Source organism: Salmo salar, chromosome ssa15 (genome assembly GCF_905237065.1).
Source record: "Salmo salar chromosome ssa15, Ssal_v3.1, whole genome shotgun sequence".
Classification (NCBI taxonomy): Eukaryota; Metazoa; Chordata; class Actinopteri; order Salmoniformes; family Salmonidae; genus Salmo; species Salmo salar.
In genome coordinates this window covers 5658399-5679130 of record NC_059456.1, presented here as the reverse complement: position 1 = coordinate 5679130, position 20732 = coordinate 5658399, and the positions used below count along the sequence as shown (strand labels likewise).

General features: G+C 47.7%; 1 protein-coding gene across 2 annotated transcripts in view; it reads left to right on the top strand.

Moving 5' to 3' along the window:
• mthfd2l (methylenetetrahydrofolate dehydrogenase (NADP+ dependent) 2 like) overlaps positions 1–16934 on the top strand; it is a 41078-nt gene extending 24144 nt beyond the window's left edge. For both annotated transcript variants that reach the window (XM_045695388.1, XM_014143467.2), the window contains exons 3-8: positions 3222–3344; positions 3433–3585; positions 5490–5597; positions 10114–10206; positions 14495–14620; positions 16545–16934. In XM_045695388.1, the coding sequence (XP_045551344.1) occupies positions 3222–3344; positions 3433–3585; positions 5490–5597; positions 10114–10206; positions 14495–14620; positions 16545–16660 (719 nt within the window). In that variant the 3' untranslated portion in view covers positions 16661–16934. The remainder of the gene's footprint in view (positions 1–3221; positions 3345–3432; positions 3586–5489; positions 5598–10113; positions 10207–14494; positions 14621–16544) is intronic.
• Positions 16935–20732: the final 3798 nt, after the last annotated feature.

Genomic DNA, 20732 nt, shown 5'->3' with positions numbered 1-20732 from the left:
ATGAGGGCAGCAGTGTTATGCTGCAGCAGTGTGGGAACAACAGCATGAGGGCAGCAGTGTTATGCTGCAGCAGTGTGGGAACAACAGCATGAGGGCAGCAGTGTTATGCTGCAGCAGTGTGGGAACAACAGCATGAGGGCAGCAGTGTTATGCTGCAGCAGTGTGGGAACAACAGCATGAGGGCAGCAGTGTTATGCTGCAGCAGTGTGGGAACAACAGCATGAGGGCAGCAGTGTTATGCTGCAGCAGTGTGGGAACAACAGCATGAGGGCAGCAGTGTTATGCTGCAGCAGTGTGGGAACAACAGCATGAGGGCAGCAGTGTTATGCTGCAGCAGTGTGGGAACAACAGCATGAGGGCAGCAGTGTTATGCTGCAGCAGTGTGGGAACAACAGCATGAGGGCAGCAGTGTTATGCTGCAGCAGTGTGGGAACAACAGCATGAGGGCAGCAGTGTTATGCTGCAGCAGTGTGGGAACAACAGCATGAGGGCAGCAGTGTTATGCTGCAGCAGTGTGGGAACAACAGCATGAGGGCAGCAGTGTTATGCTGCAGCAGTGTGGGAACAACAGCATGAGGGCAGCAGTGTTATGCTGCAGCAGTGTTATGCTGCAGCAGCAGCGTGGGGGCATCAGCAGCAGCGTGGGGGCATCAGCAGCAGCGTGGGGGCAGCAGCGTGGGGGCGTCGGCAGCAGCGTGGGGGCGTCGGCAGCAGCGTGGGGGCGTCGGCAGCAGCGTGGGGGCGTCGGCAGTAGCGTGGGGGCGTCGGCAGCAGCGTGGGGGCAGCAGCGTGGGGGCATCAGCAGCAGCGTGGGGGCATCAGCAGCAGCGTGGGGGCAGCAGCGTGGGGCGTCGGCAGCAGCGTGGGGGCGTCGGCAGCAGCGTGGGGGCGTCGGCAGCAGCGTGGGGCGTCGGCAGTAGCGTGGGGGCGTCGGCAGCAGCGTGGGGGCAGCAGCGTGGGGGCATCAGCAGCAGCGTGGGGGCACAGCAGCAGCGTGGGGGCAGCAGCGTGGGGGCGTCGGCAGCAGCGTGGGGGCAGCAGCGTGGGGGCAGCAGCAGCAGCGTGGGGGCATCAGTATAGGTGCAGTAGTAAGGGGGTAGAAGAATGGGGACAGCAGCATTATGCTGCAGCAGTATTTATCAGACATTATACTGTTGTTAATGCTGTTTTTAACCATGCTGCAGATTTGACCTTGGTGTGGGTAAATAGACTCCAAATTCTCCTATTCAAGGAGATATGGGCAGCATATGGCATTAAATTGGCTACTGCCTTTATCGGTTCACTGAAACCTACTGCCTTTATGGGTTCACTGATACCTACTGCCTTTATCGGTTTTGGGACAGAACTCTTAGGTACGTACAGTTTTATCCATATCGACACTCTTTTGCAAAATGTTGATGTGGAGTGGCCCTATTGAGACTGGTCGATGCACACTAGATAAAGTGTTTGTTCTTTCTGTAACAGAAGCTGATGCCTTGATTTACTGTGGGTTATGAAACGACATTAGGGGTGGTCTTTACTGTGGGTTATGAAACAACATTAGGGGTGGTCTTTACTGTGGGTTATGAAACGACATTAGGGGTGATATTTACTGTGGGTTATGAAACGACATTAGGGATGGTCTTTACTGTGGGTTATGAAACAACATTAGGGATGGTCTTTACTGTGGGTTATGAAACGACATTAGGGGTGATATTTACTGTGGGTTATGAAACGACATTAGGGGTGATATTTACAGTGGGTTATGAAACAACATTAGGGGTGATATTTACTGTGGGTTATGAAACGACATTAGGGGTGATATTTACTGTGGGTTATGAAACGACATTAGGGGTGATATTTACTGTGGGTTATGAAACGACATTAGGGGTGGTCTTTACTGTGGGTTATGAAACGACATTAGGGGTGATATTTACTGTGGGTTATGAAACGACATTAGGGGTGATATTTACTGTGGGTTATGAAACAACATTAGGGATGGTCTTTACTGTGGGTTATGAAACGACATTAGGGGTGATATTTACTGTGGGTTATGAAACGACATTAGGGGTGATATTTACTGTGGGTTATGAAACGACATTAGGGGTGGTCTTTACTGTGGGTTATGAAACGACATTAGGGGTGATATTTACTGTGGGTTATGAAACGACATTAGGGGTGGTCTTTACTGTGGGTTATGAAACGACATTAGGGGTGGTCTTTACTGTGGGTTATGAAACGACATTAGGGGTGATATTTACTGTGGGTTATGAAACGACATTAGGGGTGATATTTACTGTGGGTTATGAAACGACATTAGGGGTGGTCTTTACTGTGGGTTATGAAACGACATTAGGGGTGATATTTACTGTGGGTTATGAAACAACATTAGGGATGGTCTTTACTGTGGGTTATGAAACGACATTAGGGGTGGTCTTTACTGTGGGTTATGAAACGACATTAGGGGTGGTCTTTACTGTGGGTTATGAAACGACATTAGGGGTGGTCTTTACTGTGGGTTATGAAACGACATTAGGGGTGGTCTTTACTGTGGGTTATGAAACGACATTAGGGGTGATCTTTACTGTGGGTTATGAAACGACATTAGGGGTGATATTTACTGTGGGTTATGAAACGACATTAGGGATGGTCTTTACTGTGGGTTATGAAACGACATTAGGGATGGTCTTTACTGTGGGTTATGAAACGACATTAGGGGTGGTCTTTACTGTGGGTTATGGAACGACATTAGGGGTGGTCTTTACTGTGGGTTATGAAACGACATTAGGGGTGATCTTTACTGTGGGTTATGAAACAACATTAGGGGTGATCTTTACTGTGGGTTATGAAACAACATTAGGGATGGTCTTTACTGTGGGTTATGAAACGACATTAGGGGTGATATTTCTTGTCAGCTGTCCAGCCAAAATGTTAACGGTCTACATTAAAATAATAAATAATGTGAATTTTTCATCAGGTAACAATATGCCGTGTTCACATGCTAGTTGGAACTAGGAAACTATAAACTTGCTAACTGGTTTTAGTTCTACACATGCCGCGTTCAACCAGTTAGCAAGTGGGAAATTTCAGAGTTTCCTAGTTCCGACTAGCACATGAACGTGGCAATAATGTAAATGCCCGCTAACTTTATAAGTGCCTAATTGTCCTTTTTATCTACTGTACTTAAAAAAAAAAAAAATGTTGCTGTACTTTTTGACTGTGATGTGTGTTTCTCTCTCCAGGTATCTCTAGTGACACGGTGGTCAAACCTACCTCTGTCTCTCAGGATGAACTCCTGGAGCTGATAGACAAGATGAACAGAGACTGGAAGGTCTCGGGCCTGCTGGTACAACTACCTCTACCAGGTAACACACACACACACACACACTGTGCACAGAAACACCTACACTCCCACCGCTATACGAGAGGTCATCTTTTTCTGTCGTGATTTAGGGCACATCCAGGAGCGCGCCGTGTGTAACGCCATAGCTCCAGAGAAGGACGTGGATGGGTTTCATATCGTCAACATAGGGAAGCTGTGTCTGGGACAGACGTCTATGGTGCCTGCTACACCTGCTGCTGTATGGGAGATCATCAGGAGAGCAGGTACACACACACACACACACACACACACACACACACACACACACACACACACACACACACACACACACACACACACACACCTACACCTGCTGCTGTATGGGAGATCATCAGGAGAGCACACACACACACACACACACACCTACACCTGCTGCTGTATGGGAGATCATCAGGAGAACACACACACACACACAGACACACACACACACACACACACCTACACCTGCTGCTGTATGGGAGATCATCAGGAGAGCAGGTACACGCACACACACACACACACACACACCACACCTACACCTGCTGCTGTATGGGAGATCATCAGGAGAACACACACACACACACACACACACACACACACACACACACACACACACACGCACACACACACACACACACACACACACACACACACACACACCCAGCCAGCCACTCAGCTGCTGTATGGGAGATCATCAGGAGAGCAGGTTACTATGTTCTCTCTGTAATGTAGTTTATTGACATGTGAAGAAGGATAAAGCCCATTTTTAAACTGAAGAAGAGGGAAGGGTTGCTGTGAACTAGTGGCTTAGAGGGCTACTTCCACGGAGTATCCCTTTTAGCTACTTCCACGGAGTATCCCTTTTAGCTACTTCCACGGAGTATCCCTTTTAGCTACTTCCACGGAGTATCCCTTTTAGCTACTTCCACGGAGTATCCCTTTTAGCTACTTCCACGGAGTATCCCTTTTAGCTACTTCCACAGAGTATCCCTTTTAGCTACTTCCACGGAGTATCCCTTTTAGCTACTTCCACGGAGTATCCCTTTTAGCTACTTCCACGGAGTATCCCTTTTAGCTACTTCCACGGAGTATCCCTTTTAGCTACTTCCACGGAGTATCCCTTTTAGCTACTTCCACGGAGTATCCCTTTTAGCTACTTCCACGGAGTATCCCTTTTATCTACTTCCACGGAGTATCCCTTTTATCTACTTCCACGGAGTATCCCTTTTATCTACTTCCACGGAGTATCCCTTTTAGCTACTTCCACGGAGTATCCCTTTTAGCTACTTCCACGGAGTCAGATGAACGCATGGATACGGTCTTTATTTCCCTGTGTTCAGTATGAAGGAAGTTAGAGGTAGATTTGCAAGCCAATGCTAATTAGCGTTAGCGCAATGACTGGAAGTCTATGGGTATCTGTTAGCACAGGCCTGGGCATTTTCATTCCTCAGGGGCCTGATTGGTGTTACACTTTCCCCCCCTCATCCCAAGTAAACACAGCTGATTTAAACAAATTGCATTCTAAACTGAACATGATGATTAGTTGAATTAAGAATTTAGTTAAGAATTTGTTCTTAACTGACTTACCTAGTTAAATAAAGGTTAAATAAAACATTTAAAATTAAAATAAAAAGTTGATTATTGGTGTCTCACTTTTACCCCAGCTAACACACCTGATTCTAATCAGGCCCCCGAGGACTGGAGTTACCCAGGTCTGTACTAGCAGATACCCAGTAACCCTTTAAAAACTCATCTAAACTGAAGAAGAGGGAAGGGTTGCTGTGAAGGTAGTGGTGTTGACTCCGAAAGGACTGTCTGCCCAGCTGTCATATCCTGGTTTATCCACTAGGTGGCAATCATCACCTTTTACTACACCTGAACTGTCTAGTAAATCAAATCACATTTTATTGGTCACTTACACATATTTAGCAGATGTTATTACGGGTATATTGAACTGATTGTATGTTTTTAATCACTTTAAAATTATAGAAAAATACTTTGCTAGCCCTGTTTTTGAAGCCAGTTAGGGATTGAATTAAAAATAAAAATGTTTGAATTTAATAGGATACTCACTTAAAATGAACTTTTTAGTCTAGATATAGAGACTGTGAGGAAAACATGCCGGTGATTGACATGTCTGTGTGTGCAGGTATCGAGACAGTGGGGAAGAACGTGCTGGTGGCGGGACGCTCTAAGAATGTAGGCTTGCCCATCGCCATGTTGCTTCACACAGACCGCAACCACCAACGCCCTGGAGGTACGACTGTGTGTGTGTGTGTGTGTGTGTGTGTGTGTGTGTGTGTGTGTGTGTGTGTGTGAAAGACCTTAGAGTGTTAGTGTACGTACGTTGATGTTGCACCACTGAGGTTTCCCCCGTTATGAAGCTGTTTATTACAAAAGGGCTTCAAGTGAAGGAAATGATTAATAAAATAAATTAATAAAATAAATATTTCTGCACCTATTGTTCAAACAAGAACTGTTGCAATGCAAGTACACCTTCTTGGAAGAGAGGAAGTAAGGTGGGTGAGGGTGGAGGAGAGAGAGAGAAGGGTGGAGGAGAGAGAGAGAAGGGTGGAGGAGAGAGAGAGAAGGGTGGAGGAGAGAGAGAGAAGGGTGGAGGAGAGAGAGAGAAGGGGTGGAGAGAGAGAGAAGGGTGGAGAGAGAGAGGAGGGGAGGGTGGAGGAGAGAGAGAGAAGGGTGGAGGAGAGGGAGAGAGAGGACAGGGTGGAGGAGAGGGGGAGAGAGGGCAGGGTGGAGGAGAGGGAGAGAAGGGTGGAGGAGAGAGAGAGAGGAGGGTGGAGGAGAGAGAGAGAAGGGTGGAGGAGAGGGAGAGAGAGGGCAGGGTGGAGGAGAGGGAGAGAGAGGGCAGGGGGAGGGTGGAGAGAGAGAGAGAGGGAGGGTGGAGGAGAGAGGGAGGGGAGGGTGGAGGAGAGAGAGAGGGAGGGTGGAGGAGAGAGGGGAGGGTGGAGGAGAGAGAGAGAGAGGGAGGGGGTGGGTGGAGGAGAGGAAGAGAGAGAGAGAGAGAGAGAGAGGGCAGGGTGGAGGAGAGGGAGGGAGAGAGTGGAGGAGAGAGAGAGAGGGTGGAGGAGAGAGAGGGTGGAGGGGAGGGTGGAGGAGAGGGAGAGAGAGAGAGGGCAGGGTGGAGAGAGGGCAGGGTGGAGAGAGAGGGCAGGGTGGAGAGAGGGGGCAGGGTGGAGAGAGGGAGAGGGGAGGGTGGAGGAGAGAGGGAGAGAGGGTGGAGGAGAGAGAGAGAGGGTGGAGGAGGGTGGAGGAGAGAGGGCAGGGTGGAGGAGATTGAGAGGGGAGGGTGGAGGAGAAAGAGAGGGGAGAGAGGGAGAGGGCAGGGTGGAGGAGAGGGAGAGAGAGAGGGCAGGGTGGAAGAGGGAGAGAGGGTGGAGGAGAGAGAGAGAGGGGAGGGTGGAGGGGAGAGAGGGTGGAGGAGAGAGAGAGGGAGAGAGAGGGGAGGGTGGATGAGAGAGAGAGAGAGGGGGAGGGTGGAGGGAGAGAGAGAGAGGGGAGGGTGGAGGGGAGAGAGGGGGAGAGAGAGAGGGGAGGGTGGAGGGGAGAGAGGGAGAGAGAGAGGGTGGAGGAGAGAGAGAGAGGGGAGGGTGGAGGAGAGAGAGGGGGAGGGTGGAAGGGAGAGAGGGAGAGAGGGAGGGAGAGAGAGGGAGGGAGAGAGAGAGAGTGGAGGGGGAGAGAGAAGAGAGAGGGGGTGGAGGAGAGAGAGAGAGAGGGGGTGGAGGAGAGAGAGAGAGGGGGAGGGTGGAGGAGAGAGAGAGGGGAGGGTGGAGGAGAGAGGAGGGTGGAGGAGAGAGAGGGCAGGGTGGGAGAGAGAGAGAGAGGGGGAGAGGGGAGGAGAGAGCGAGAGAGGGGAGGGTGGAGGAGAGAGAGAGAGGAGGGCAGGGTGGAGGAGAGAAGGGGAGGGTGGAGGAGAGAGAGGGCAGGGTGGAGGAGATAGATAGAGAGAGAAAGTGAAGGAGGGAGGGTGGAGGGGAGGGTGGAAGTGGAGGGAGAGAGAAAGTGAAGGGGAGGGTGTAGGAAGGGAGGGTGGGTGGAGGAGACGGAGAGAAGGGATGTCGTCCCATATATGTTTGTAGAAAGAAGTGGGTGAAGGAAGTGGAATGGTCCACCATGCTGGTGATGAGGCAATACTGTGTTAGGACAGCTGTTAAATGGAACAACCCAATGAACTGAAAACATCATTGTTGTACACTCTCACTCACACACACACACGCACACACACACACACACACACACACACACACACACACACACACAGGCTTGAGGAATTTCTATCAACTGTGAACCTGTTTCTACTAGTTTTGACAGAAACTCACTTTAATTTTGACTCCTCACCAAGTTGCACACTCCCTCCCTCTCTCTCACACACACTCCCTCCCTCTCTCACACACACACTCCCTCCCTCTCTCACACACACACTCCCTCCCTCTCTCACACACACACTCCCTCCCTCTCTCTCACACACACTCCCTCCCTCTCTCTCACACACTCCCTCCCTCTCTCTCCACACTCTCTCTCTCTCTCTCTCTCTCTCTCTCTCTCTCTCTCTCTCTCTCTCTCTCTCTCTCTCTCTCCCTCTCTCTCTCCACACTCCCTCCCTCTCTCTCACACACACTCCCTCCCTCTCTCTCACACACACTCCCTCCCTCTCTCTCACACACACTCCCTCCCTCTCTCTCACACACACTCCCTCCCTCTCTCTCACACACTCCCTCCCTCTCTCTCACACACTCCCTCCCTCTCTCACACACACTCCATCCCTCTCTCACACACACTCCCTCCCTCTCTCACACACACTCCCTCCCTCTCTCACACACACTCCCTCCCTCTCTCTCACACACACTCCCTCCCTCTCTCTCACATACACTCCCTCCCTCTCTCTCTCTCTCTCTCTCTCTCTCCCCTCTCTCTCTCTCACACTGCCTCTCTCTCTCTCCCTCTCTCTCTCTCACACTCCCTCTCTCTCTCACACTCCCTCTCTCTCCCTCTCTCTCTCTCACACTCCCTCTCTCTCTCTCTCTCTCTCTCTCTCACACTCCCCCTCTCTCTCTCTCTCTCTCTCACACTCCCTCTCTCTCTCTCACACTCCCTCTCTCTCTCTCTCTCTCTCTCTCTCACACTCCCTCTCTCTCTCTCTCTCTCTTACACACTCCCTCTCTCTCTCACACACACTCCCTCTCTCACACACACATGTATATACACTCACACACAATGCACACCCGCACCACATCAGGTATCAATCTAGTCATTTACCATGCCGGGTCTTGTCTCTCATTCCTGGCCTTTGTAAGATTTTATTCCCTCACACACAACACACACACCCGTTCTGGGACTTGGCTTGGTTGTTGATCCCACCCTGCTCTGGAATGCCTGGCCTGGGTCAAGTTACCTAGGATAGGTCCAGGGTGAGGTTGGCTGGCCTGGGGCAAGGTACCTAGGATAGGTCCAGGGTGAGGTTGGCTGGCTGGCCTGGGGTAAGGTACCTAGGATAGGTCCAGGGTGAGGTTGGCTGGCCTGGGGTAAGGTATCTAGGATAGGTCCAGGGTGAGGTTGGCTGGCCTGGGGTAAGGTACCTAGGATAGGTCCAGGGTGAGGTTGGCTGGCCTGGGGTAAGGTACCTAGGATAGGTCCAGGGTGAGGTTGGCTGGCCTGGGGTAAGGTACCTAGGATAGGTCCAGGGTGAGGTTGGCTGGCCTGGGGTAAGGTACCTAGGATAGGTCCAGGGTGAGGTTGGCTGGCCTGGGGTAAGGTACCTAGGATAGGTCCAGGGTGAGGTTGGCTGGCCTGGGGTAAGGTACCTAGGATAGGTCCAGGGTGAGGTTGGCTGGCCTGGGGTAAGGTACCTAGGATAGGTCCAGGGTGAGGTTGGCTGGCCTGGGGCAAGGTACCTAGGATAGGTCCAGGGTGAGGTTGGCTGGCCTGGGGTAAGGTACCTAGGATAGGTCCAGGGTGAGGTTGGCTGGCCTGGGGCAAGGTACCTAGGATAGGTCCAGGGTGAGGTTGGCTGGCCTGGGGCAAGGTACCTAGGATAGGTCCAGGGTGAGGTTGGCTGGCCTGGGGCAAGGTACCTAGGATAGGTCCAGGGTGAGGTTGGCTGGCCTGGGGTAAGGTACCTAGGATAGGTCCAGGGTGAGGTTGGCTGGCCTGGGGTAAGGTACCTAGGATAGGTCCAGGGTGAGGTTGGCTGGCCTGGGGTAAGGTACCTAGGATAGGTCCAGGGTGAGGTTGGCTGGCCTGGGGTAAGGTACCTAGGATAGGTCCAGGGTGAGGTTGGCTGGCCTGGGGTAAGGTACCTAGGATAGGTCCAGGGTGAGTTTGGGCCTACTGAAGCCAATGGGGCTTTATGGAGTAACTTAGAGAAATATACGGTCATCACAACAGAGTTAGAGGTAAGTTCACCAGAGAAATGAGTTGATGACACTCCATAATGTTAATAGCCAGTTTTCTTTATTTGGTGAATCAAACAAAAACGAACTTGATGGAGTCTTATAAACTGAAAAATATACGGATTCATTCTTCATATTATCAATCCTATTATGTCAGAGACAGACAGACTGGCAGACAGACAGACTGGCAGACAGACAGACTGGCAGACAGACAGACTGGCAGACAGACAGACTGGCAGACAGACAGACAGACTGGCAGACAGACAGACTGGCAGACTGACTGACTGGCAGACTGACTGACTGGCAGACTGACTGACTGGCAGGCAGACACAGACAGACGTCCTAAACCCTCTCCTCTCCTCCTAGGTGATGCCACGGTAACCATCGCCCACAGGTGCACCCCCAGAGAGCAGCTGAAGGAACTGACCCGTCTGGCCGACATCGTCATCGCAGCTGCAGGTACCCCCCCCACCTCTCTTTCTTTCTTTCAATTTAAGGGGCTTTACTGGCATGGGGAAACATATGTTAACATTGCCAAAGCAAGCGAAGTAGATAATATACAAAAATGAAATGAACACAGTGAACATTACACTCACAGAAGTTCCAAAAGAATAAAGACATTACAAATGTCATATTATGTATATATACAGTGTTGTAACGATGTGCAAATGGTTAAAGTACAAAAGGGAAAATAAATAAACATAAATATGGGTTGTATTTACAATGGTGTTTGTTCTTCACTGGTTGCCCTTTTCTTGTTGCAACAGGTCACAAATCTTACTGCTGTGACGGCATACTGTGGTATTTCACCCAGTAGATATGGGAGTTTATCAACTTTGGGTTTGTTTTTTCTAATTCTTTGTGGGTCTGTGTAATCAGAGGGAAATATGTGTCTCTAATATGGTCATACATTTGGCAGGAGGTTAAGAAGTGCAGCTCAATTTCCACCTCATTTTGTGGGCAGTGTGCACATATCCTGTCTTCTCTTGAGAGCTAGGTCTGCCTGCGGCGGGCTTTTTCAATAGCAAGGCTATGCTCACTGAGTCTGTACATAGTCAAAGCTTTCCCTAAGTTTGGGTCAGTCACAGTGGTCAGGTATTCTGCCACTGTGTACTCTCTGTTTAGGGCCAAATAGCATTCTAGTTTGCTCAGTTTTTTTGTTAATTCTTTCCAATGTGTGAAGTAATTATCTTTTTGTTTTCTCATGATTTAGTTGGGTCTAATTGTGTTGCTGTCCTGGGGCTCCTGGGGCTCTAGAATTTAACGTCTCTTTTCTGTATTTTGATAATTAGCTGGTATCGGGCCTAATTCTGCTCTGCATGCATTATTTGGTGTTTTATGTTGTACACGGAGGATATTTTTGCAGAGTTCTGCATGCAGAGTCTCAATTTGGTGTTTGTCCCATTTTGTGAGTTCCTGGTTGGTGAGCAGACCCCAGACCTCACAACCATAAAGGGCAATGTGTTCTATAACTGATTCAAGTATGTTTAGCCAGATCCTAATTGGTATGTCGAATTGTATGTTCCTTTTGATGGCATAGAAGGCACTTCTTGCATTCTCTCTCTGATCATTCACAGCGTTGTGGAAGTTACCTGTGGCGCTGATGTTTAGACCGAGGTATGGGCTCTAGGGCAACGGTGTCCAGATGGAATTTGTATGTGGTCCTGGCAACTGGACCTTTTTTGGAATACCATTGTTTTTGTTTTACTGAGATTTACTGTCAGGGCCCAGGTCTGACAAAATCTGTGCAGAAGATCTACAGTGGGGGAAAAAGGTATTTGATCCCCTGCTGATTTTGTACGTTTGCCCACTGACAAAGAAATGCTCAGTCTATAATTTTAATGGTAGGTTTATTTGAACAGTGAGAGACAGAATAACAACAAAAAAATCCTGAAAAACGCATGTCAAAAATGTTATAAATTGATTTGCATTTTAATGAGGGAAATAAGCATTTGACCCATCTGCAAAACATGACTTAGTACTTGGTGGCAAAACCCTTGTTGGCAATCAGAGGTCAGACATTTCTTGTAGTTGGCCACCAGGTTTGCACACATCTCAGGAGGGATTTTGTCCCACTCCTCTTTGCAGATCTTCTCCAAGTCATTAAGGTTTCGAGGCTGACGTTTGGCAACTCGAACCTTCAGCTCCCTCCACAGATTTTTTATGGGATTAAGGTCTGGAGACTGGCTATGCCACTCCAGGACCTTAATGTGCTTCTTCTTGAGCCACTCCTTTGTTGCCTTGGCCGTGTGTTTTGGGTCATTGTCATGCTGGAATACCCATCCACGACCCATTTTCAATGCCCTGGCTGAGGGAAGGAGGTTCTCACCCAAGATTTGACAGTACATGGCCCCGTCCATCGTCCCTTTGATGCGGTGAAGTTGTCCTGTCCCCTTAGCAAAAAAACACCCCCAAAGCATAATGTTTCCACCTCGATGTTTGACGGTGGGTATGGTGTTCTTGGGGTCATATGCAGCATTCCTCCTCCTCCAAAGATGTTGAGTTGATGCCAAAGAGCTCCATTTTGGTCTCATCTGACCACAACACTTTCACCCAGTTGTCCTCTGAATCATTCAGATGTTCATTGGCAAACTTCAGACGGGCATGTATATGTGCTTTCTTGAGAAGGGGGACCTTGCGGGCGCTGCAGGATTTCAGTCCTTCACGGTGTAGTGTGTTACCAATTGTTTTCTTGGTGACTATGGTCCCAGCTGCCTTGAGATTATTGACAAGATCCTCCCGTGTAGTTCTGGGCTGATTCCTCACCGTTCTCATGATCATTGCAACCCCACGAGGTGAGATCTTGCATGGAGCCCCAGGCCGAGGGAGATTGACAGTTCTTTTCTGCTTCTTCCATTTGCGAATAATCGCGCCAACTGTTGTCACCTTCTCACCAAGCTGCTTGGCGATGGTCTTGTAGCCCATTCCAGCCTTGTGTAGGTCTACAATCTTGTCCCTGACATCCTTGGAGAGCTCTTTGGTCTTGGCCATGGTGGAGAGTTTGGAATCTGATTGATTGATTGCTTCTGTGGACAGGTGTCTTTTATACAGGTAACAAGCTGAGATTAGGAGCATTCCCTTTAAGAGTGTGCTCCTAATCTCAGCTCGTTACCTGTATAAAAGACACCTGGGAGCCAGAAATCTTTCTGATTGAGAGGGGGTCAAATACTTATTTCCCTCATTAAAATGCAAATCAATTTATAACATTTTTCATGCGTTTTTTCTGGATTTTTTTGTTGTTATTCTGTCTCTCACTGTTCAAATAAACCTACCATTAAAATTATAGACTGATCCTTTCTTTGTCAGTGGGCAAACGTACTAAGTCAGCAGTGGAACAAATACTTTTTTCCCTCACTGTAGGTGCTGCTGTAGGCCCTCCTTGGTTGGGGACAGAAGCACCAGATCATCAGCAAACAGTACACATTTGACTTCAGATTCTAGTAGGGTGAGGCCTGGTGCTGCAGACTGTGCTAGTGCCCTGGCCAATTTTTGATATATATGTTGAAGAGGGTGGGGCTTAAGCTGCATCCCTGTCTCACCCCACGGCCCTGTGTGCTTTTTGCCTATTTTAACCGCACACTTGTTGTTTGTGTACATGGATTTTATAATGTTGTATGTTTTTCCCCCAACACCACTTTCCATCAATTTGTATAACAGACCCTCATGCCAAATTGAGTCGAAGGTTTTTTTTAAATCAACAAAGCATGAGAAGACTTTGCCTTTGTGTTTGTTTGTCAATTAGGGTGTGCAGGGTGAATATGTGGTCTGTTGTATGATCATTTGGTAAAAAGCCAATTTGACATTTGCTCAGTACATTGCTTTCACTGAGGAAATGTACAAGTCTCCTGTTAATGTTAATACAGAGGATTTTCCCAAGGTTGCTGCTGACGCATATCCAACGGTAGTTATTGGGGTAAAATATGTCTCCACTTTGGTGGATTGGGGTGATCAGTACTTTGTTCCAAATATTGGGGAAGATGCCAGAGCTGAGGATGATGTTAGAGTTTTAGTATAGCCAACTGGAATTTGTGGTCTGTATATTTTATCATTTCATTGAGGATACCATCAACACCACAGGCCTTTTTGGGTTGGAGGGTTTGTATTTTGTCCTATAGTTCATTCAAGGTAATTGGAGAATCCAGTGGGTTCTGGTAGTCTTTAATAGTTGATTCTAAGATTTGTATTTGATCATGTATATGTTTTTGCTCTTTGTTCTTTGTTATAGAGCCAAAAAGATTGGAGAAGTGGTTTATCCATACATCTCTATTTTAGATAGATAATTCTTCGTGTTGTTGTTTGTTTAGTGTTTTCCAATTTTCCCAGAAGTGGTTAGAGTCTATGGATTCTTCAGTTACATTGAGCTGATTTCTAACATGCTGTTCCTTCTTAGTCTGTAGTGTATTTCTGTATTGTTTTAGTGATTCACCATAGTGAAGGCGTAGACTCAGGTTTTCTGGGTCTCCATGTTTTTGTTTGGACAGGTTTCTCAATTTATTTCTTAGGTTTTTGCATTCTTCATCTCTCTCACTCGTTCTCCTTCCTTTCTCCCTTGTCTGTAACATTAGTGCAGGTGAACATTATAAAAACGACTGAAGTAAGCCTGATGATTGCCATGCCAACCGGTGTCATGTCCACAGAGAACGTGTGTGTGTGTGTGTGTGTGTGTGTGTGTGTGTGTGTGTGTGTGTGTGTGTGTGTGTGTGTGTGTGTGTGTGTGTGTGTGTGTGTGTGTGTGTGTGTCCTCTAGGTGTGCCTGGGCTGATCACAGTAGACATGGTCAAGGAGGGTGCAGCGGTCATCGACGTGGGTATTAACCGTGTCCCCGACCGGACCACAGGAAAACTACGACTGGTGGGCGACGTGGACTTTGAAGGTACATAACTGGATTTAAACCACTTTCGGTGTGGCAGGTAACCTAGTGGTTAGAGCATTGAGCCGGTAACCGGAAGGTTGCTAGATCGAATCCCCGAGCTGACAAGGTACAAATCTGTCGTTCTGCCCCTGAACAAGGCAGTTAACCCACTGTTCCCCGGTAGGCTGTCATTGTAAATAATAATTTGTTCTTAACTGACTTGGCCTAGTTAAATAAAGGTTAAATAAAAAAAAAATAGAGCAGGCTAGCATTTATTTTCATGAATGTTGTTCTGGAGGCAGCTCTGCAGAGAGATCATTAGCTGGCACTGCCACAAAGTCATAATATCTGATTTTAAACCCTAACCTTAACCACACTGCTAACCCTAACCTTAACCACACTGCTAACCCTAATGCCTAACCCTAACCTTAACCACACTGCTAACCCTAATGCCTAACCCTAACCTTAACCACACTGCTAACCCTAATGCCTAACCCTAACCTTAACCACACTGCTAACCCTAATGCCTAACCCTAACCTTAACCACACTGCTAACCCTAATGCCTAACCCTAACCTTAACCACACTGCTAACCCTAATGCCTAACATTAATATTGTTCAAATTTCTAAAAGCATGTTTTTGCTTTGTCATTATGGGCTATTGTGTGTAGATAAACTATTTAATCCATTTTATAATAAGGCTGTGATGTAACAAAATGTGGAAAAAGTCAAGGGGTCTGAATACTTTTGGAATGAACCGTAACCTTATCAGAGACCTGAATGATAGACGCGTTAACTCACCTAGTTAAATGACGAGGCTTTAGCTCAGGAGCTAAGACGGGTTTTATGGCATGACCCAGGTTCAAAACTCACTGGGTTGTTTTCCCTCTGTGTCTCTGTAGGGGGGGTGAGTTAGTGGGGCTTTAGTTCAGCGGGGCTAACACAGGTTGTCTTCCCTCTGTGTCTCTGTAGGGGGGGTGAGTTAGTGGGGCTTTAGTTCAGCGGGGCTAACACAGGTTGTCTTCCCTCTGTGTCTCTGTAGGGGGGTGAGTTAGTGGGGCTTTAGTTCAGCGGGGCTAACACAGGTTGTCTTCCCTCTGTGTCTCTGTAGGGGGGTGAGTTAGTGGGGCTTTAGTTCAGCGGGGCTAACACAGGTTGTCTTCCCTCTGTGTCTCTGTAGGGGGGTGAGTTAGTGGGGCTTTAGTTCAGCGGGGCTAACACAGGTTGTCTTCCCTCTGTGTCTCTGTAGGGGGGGTGAGTTAGTGGGGCTTTAGTTCAGCGGGGCTAACACAGGTTGTCTTCCCTCTGTGTCTCTGTAGGGGGGTGAGTTAGTGGGGCTTTAGTTCAGCGGGGCTAACACAGGTTGTCTTCCCTCTGTGTCTCTGTAGGGGGGGTGAGTTAGTGGGGCTTTAGTTCAGCGGGGCTAACACAGGTTGTCTTCCCTCTGTGTCTCTGTAGGGGGGTGAGTTAGTGGGGCTTTAGTTCAGCGGGGCTAACACAGGTTGTCTTCCCTCTGTGTCTCTGTAGGGGTGGTGAGTTAGTGGGGCTTTAGTTCAGCGGGGCTAACACAGGTTGTCTTCCCTCTGTGTCTCTGTAGGGGTGGTGAGTTAGTGGGGCTTTAGTTCAGCGGGGCTAACACAGGTTGTCTTCCCTCTGTGTCTCTGTAGGGGGGGTGAGTTAGTGGGGCTTTAGTTCAGCGGGGCTAACACAGGTTGTCTTCCCTCTGTGTCTCTGTAGGGGGGTGAGTTAGTGGGGCTTTAGTTCAGCGGGGCTAACACAGGTTGTCTTCCCTCTGTGTCTCTGTAGGGGGGGTGAGTTAGTGGGGCTTTAGTTCAGCGGGGCTAACACAGGTTGTCTTCCCTCTGTGTCTCTGTAGGGGTGGTGAGTTAGTGGGGCTTTAGTTCAGCGGGGCTAACACAGGTTGTCTTCCCTCTGTGTCTCTGTAGGGGTGAAAGAGAAGGCGGGGTTTATCACGCCAGTTCCTGGAGGGGTGGGGCCTATGACGGTCGCAATGCTGATGAAGAACACTGTTGCTGCTGCCAGATACGCACTGACACACTGAAACACACACACACTGAAACACACACTCCAAGCAGAGCCATACCAAGCACGTTACCACACTCCGTACATCCAGGGGTGTGTGTTGCTTTATTCCATGTGTTTTAGTTTTTTTTTATTCAAGTTATATAAGTTATTTATTTTGAAACTCTTTTATTTGAGAGTTTTTATATGTGTGTTTTTTTCTACCGAAGCCGTTTAGTGTTAACCGTTACTGAATAATATTACGGCTGGTTCAACTGGAAGACCAAAACAAATAATAAAACTCTCTAAACTGGTGACTTTGTCTGGACTCACCCTCACACTATGGAGTATTTATAATCTCAGCGCTACTCTGTGTTACTCTCTGTGCTACTCTCTGTGCTACTCTCTGTGCTACTCTGTGTGTTACTCTGTGTGGTACTCTGTGTGTTACTCTGTGTGGTACTCTGTGTGTTACTCTGTGTGTTACTCTGTGTGTCTCTCTGTGCTACTCTCTGTGTTACTCTCTGTGCTACTCTCTGTGCTACTCTCTGTGTTACTCTCTGTGCTACTCTCTGTGCTACTCTCTGTGCTACTCTCTGGGTTACTCTCTGGGTTACTCTCTGGGTTACTCTGTGTTACTCTCTGGGTTACTCTCTGTGTTACTCTCTGTGTTACTCTCTGGGTTACTCTCTGTGTTACTCTCTGTGTTACTCTCTGGGTTACTCTCTGTGTTACTCTCTGTGTTACTCTCTGTGTTACTCTCTGTGTTACTCTCTGGGTTACTCTGTGTTACTCTCTGTGTTACTCTCTGTGCTACTCTCTGTGCTACTCTCTGTGTTACTCTCTGTGTTACTCTCTGTGTTACTCTCTGGGTTACTCTGTGTTACTCTCTGTGTTTCTCTCTGTGTTACTCTCTGTGTTACTCTCTCTGTGTTACTCTCTCTGTGTTACTCTCTCTGGGTTACTCTCTCTGGGTTACTCTCTGGGTTACTCTCTGTGTTTCTCTCTGTGTTACTCTCTGTGTTACTCTCTCTGTGTTACTCTCTGTGTTACTCTCTCTGGGTTACTCTCTCTGGGTTACTCTCTGGGTTACTCTCTGGGTTACTCTCAGCCAGGGCTGACCCCATTTAGGCGTTTTGTTTGGTCGATAGGTTGTTGGTCAATCGAGATTTCTTTAGTCGAACAGAAGCCCAAAAATATATATATCATGGTGTAGAAGACATCTGATTCAGGCTGAGTGGATTAATCCATTGTGGAGGCCCTGGGGATGGAACAGCCCATCAGTCTGAGACCTGCTACTGTAATTCTATATGGTTATATTACATTAGATGGACAATGGTGCAACACCAATAAAAATTATATTATTTTGTAACAAATGCGCATTCTCCGTGGTTGGATAGCGGTCGCTGTCCACGGTTCTGAAACACATCAGTGCGCTGTTGAATTTGCGCCTTTTCCTAGACCATGTTGCTATGTGCATCTTAGCAACGTTAACCAGCATATTGTTGTTGAGAACAATGGCAGAGACAGCAGCAGCAGAATGAGGAGATGAGAAAACAGCCCTTGCCTTATTGTCTAAGAAAAGTGAGGAGAGAGGAAACCCCGAACTTAATTAGGTCTATAATCAATAGCCTAACTATTAAATGTGCCTGGCTTAATAAATCATCCATATCTATCTACAGAAATAAGACAGATTTTGCTTCTGTTGCCTGTTTGAGTGTTTGTTTAATAGCCTACTGATTCCGTTAACGCCAAGCCTCATATGCAATGACATGTCAAGTAAACAATTTCTCAAATTCGTTTAAAATAATAATAATAATTCTGTAATAAAAGCTTTACACTATTTTGTTCGTTAGAACAGCCTCTGATTTTATTTATAATTTATTTAGTGTTTACACTGTTCCAAATTGTATAATAATAATAATAATAACGCTCCTTCTTCTTGCTCTTCTTATGGTTATTATGATACTAAGTAATGTCATTGTCATTAGTAGGCTGAGTATAGCAGCCTTGTATAACCACCATCAAGCACATCTTGTTTAGTCTTAATGCCGTAACTTATTTAGGCCTATATTTCAATACTTATTTATATAGGCTACTGTATCAATCAATAATTAATTCGTTCCATTTCCCGAAATTGCATTCCCGAGTGAACGCAACTGTTTTTAGTCTTTGCTGTAATAAAGGCTTTACAAAAACAAAAAACGTTAGAGCAGACTCTCTGGTACGCTTAAACTTTATTTAGTGTTGCTCAGAGTTTTGTTATAATTCATGTATTGACGTGATTATGATATGCTATAGCCACGGCCTTCCCGCTCATTAGGGAGGACAAGTGCGGCATTTTCTTAGCTAAACTGACCAAGACGCACCTCCAACAACAACACACAAAACCTCCCATAATTCTGCTGAAAAACAGTGACAATTTCTCTCAACCATATTGAGGCATATTGGCTTTTTAGGTGAGCTCTGTTTCCGCTCTTTGATAAGCAGTGCCCACTTTGTCAAGGGCAGGGGCGCAAAATATGTTGCTTGTCCATTCGCAGCGCTACAGGGTGCTGTTAGAGAGATGCATCGCTGCAACGCGCCAACAATTTTCAGTCAAAAAAATGATCTAACTTAAACCAAACAGATATTGGATATGATAGAAATAGCATTTGGCCTTTTCTGTAGCCTACAGGCTGGAGATCAAATGTATGACAATGCAGGTTTCTCCGGTCAAATAGCGTAACATAAATGGCGTTCAATCAAATATAAAATGAGCTGTCACGTTAACAAAGCAACCAGTGGCGCCCATCATTCAGTCAAGGGGAGGTTGCCTGTTTTGCATGTTATTTTGACATTAATACATGTGACATATCAGTTACCAAACAATGTAAAAAAAAATATATATATATACATACTGCTCAAAAAAATAAAGGGAACACTTAAACAACACAATATAACTCCAAGTCAATCACACTTCTGTGAAATCAAACTGTCCACTTAGGAAGCAACACTGATCAATACATTTCCCATGCTGTTGTGCAAATGGAATAGACAACAGGTGGAAATTATAGGCAATTAGCAAGACACCCCCAATAAAGGAGTGGTTCTGCAGGTGGGGACCACAGACCACTTCTCAGTTCCTATGCTTCCTGGCTGATGTTTTGGTCACTTTTGAATGCTGGCGGTGCTTTCACTCTAGTGGTAGCATGAGACGGAGTCTACAACCCACACAAGTGGCTCAGGTAGTGCAGCTCATCCAGGATGGCACATCAATGCGAGCTGTGGCAAGAAGGTTTGCTGTGTCTGTCAGCGTAGTGTCCAGAGCATGGAGGCGCTACCAGGAGACGTGGAGGAGGCCGTAGGAGGCTAACAACCCAGCAGCAGGACCGCTACCTCCGCCTTTGTGCAAGGAAGAGCAGGAGAAGCACTGCCAGAGCCCTGCAAAATGACCTCCAGCAGGCCACAAATGTGCATGTGTCTGCTCAAACAGTCAGAAACACTCCATGAGGGTGGTATGAGGGCCCGACGTCCACAGGTGGGGGTTGTGCTTACAGCCCAACACCGTGCAGGACGTTTGGCATTTGCCAGAGAAGTGCTCTTCACAGATGAAAGCAGGTTCACACTGAGCACGTGACAGACGTGACAGAGTCTGGAGACACCGTGGAGAACGTTCTGCTGCCTGCAACATCCTCCAGCATGACCGGTTTGGCGGTGGGTCAGTCATGGTGTGGGGTGGCATTTCTTTGGGGGGCCGCACAGCCCTCCATGTGCTCGCCAGAGGTAGCCTGACTGCCATTAGGTACCGAGATGAGATCCTCAGACCCCTTGTGAGACCATATGCTGGTGCGGTTGGCCCTGGGTTCCTCCTAATGCAAGACAATGCTAGACCTCATGTGGCTGGAGTGTGTTAGCAGTTCCTGCAAGAGGAAGGCATTGATGCTATGGACTGGCCCGCCCGTTCCCCAGACCTGAATCCAATTGAGCACATCAGGGACATCATGTCTCGCTCCATCCACCAACGCCACGTTGCACCACAGACTGTCCAGGAGTTGGCGGATGCTTTAGTCCAGGTCTTGGAGGAGATCCCTCAGGAGACCATCTGCCACCTCATCAGGAGCATGCCCAGG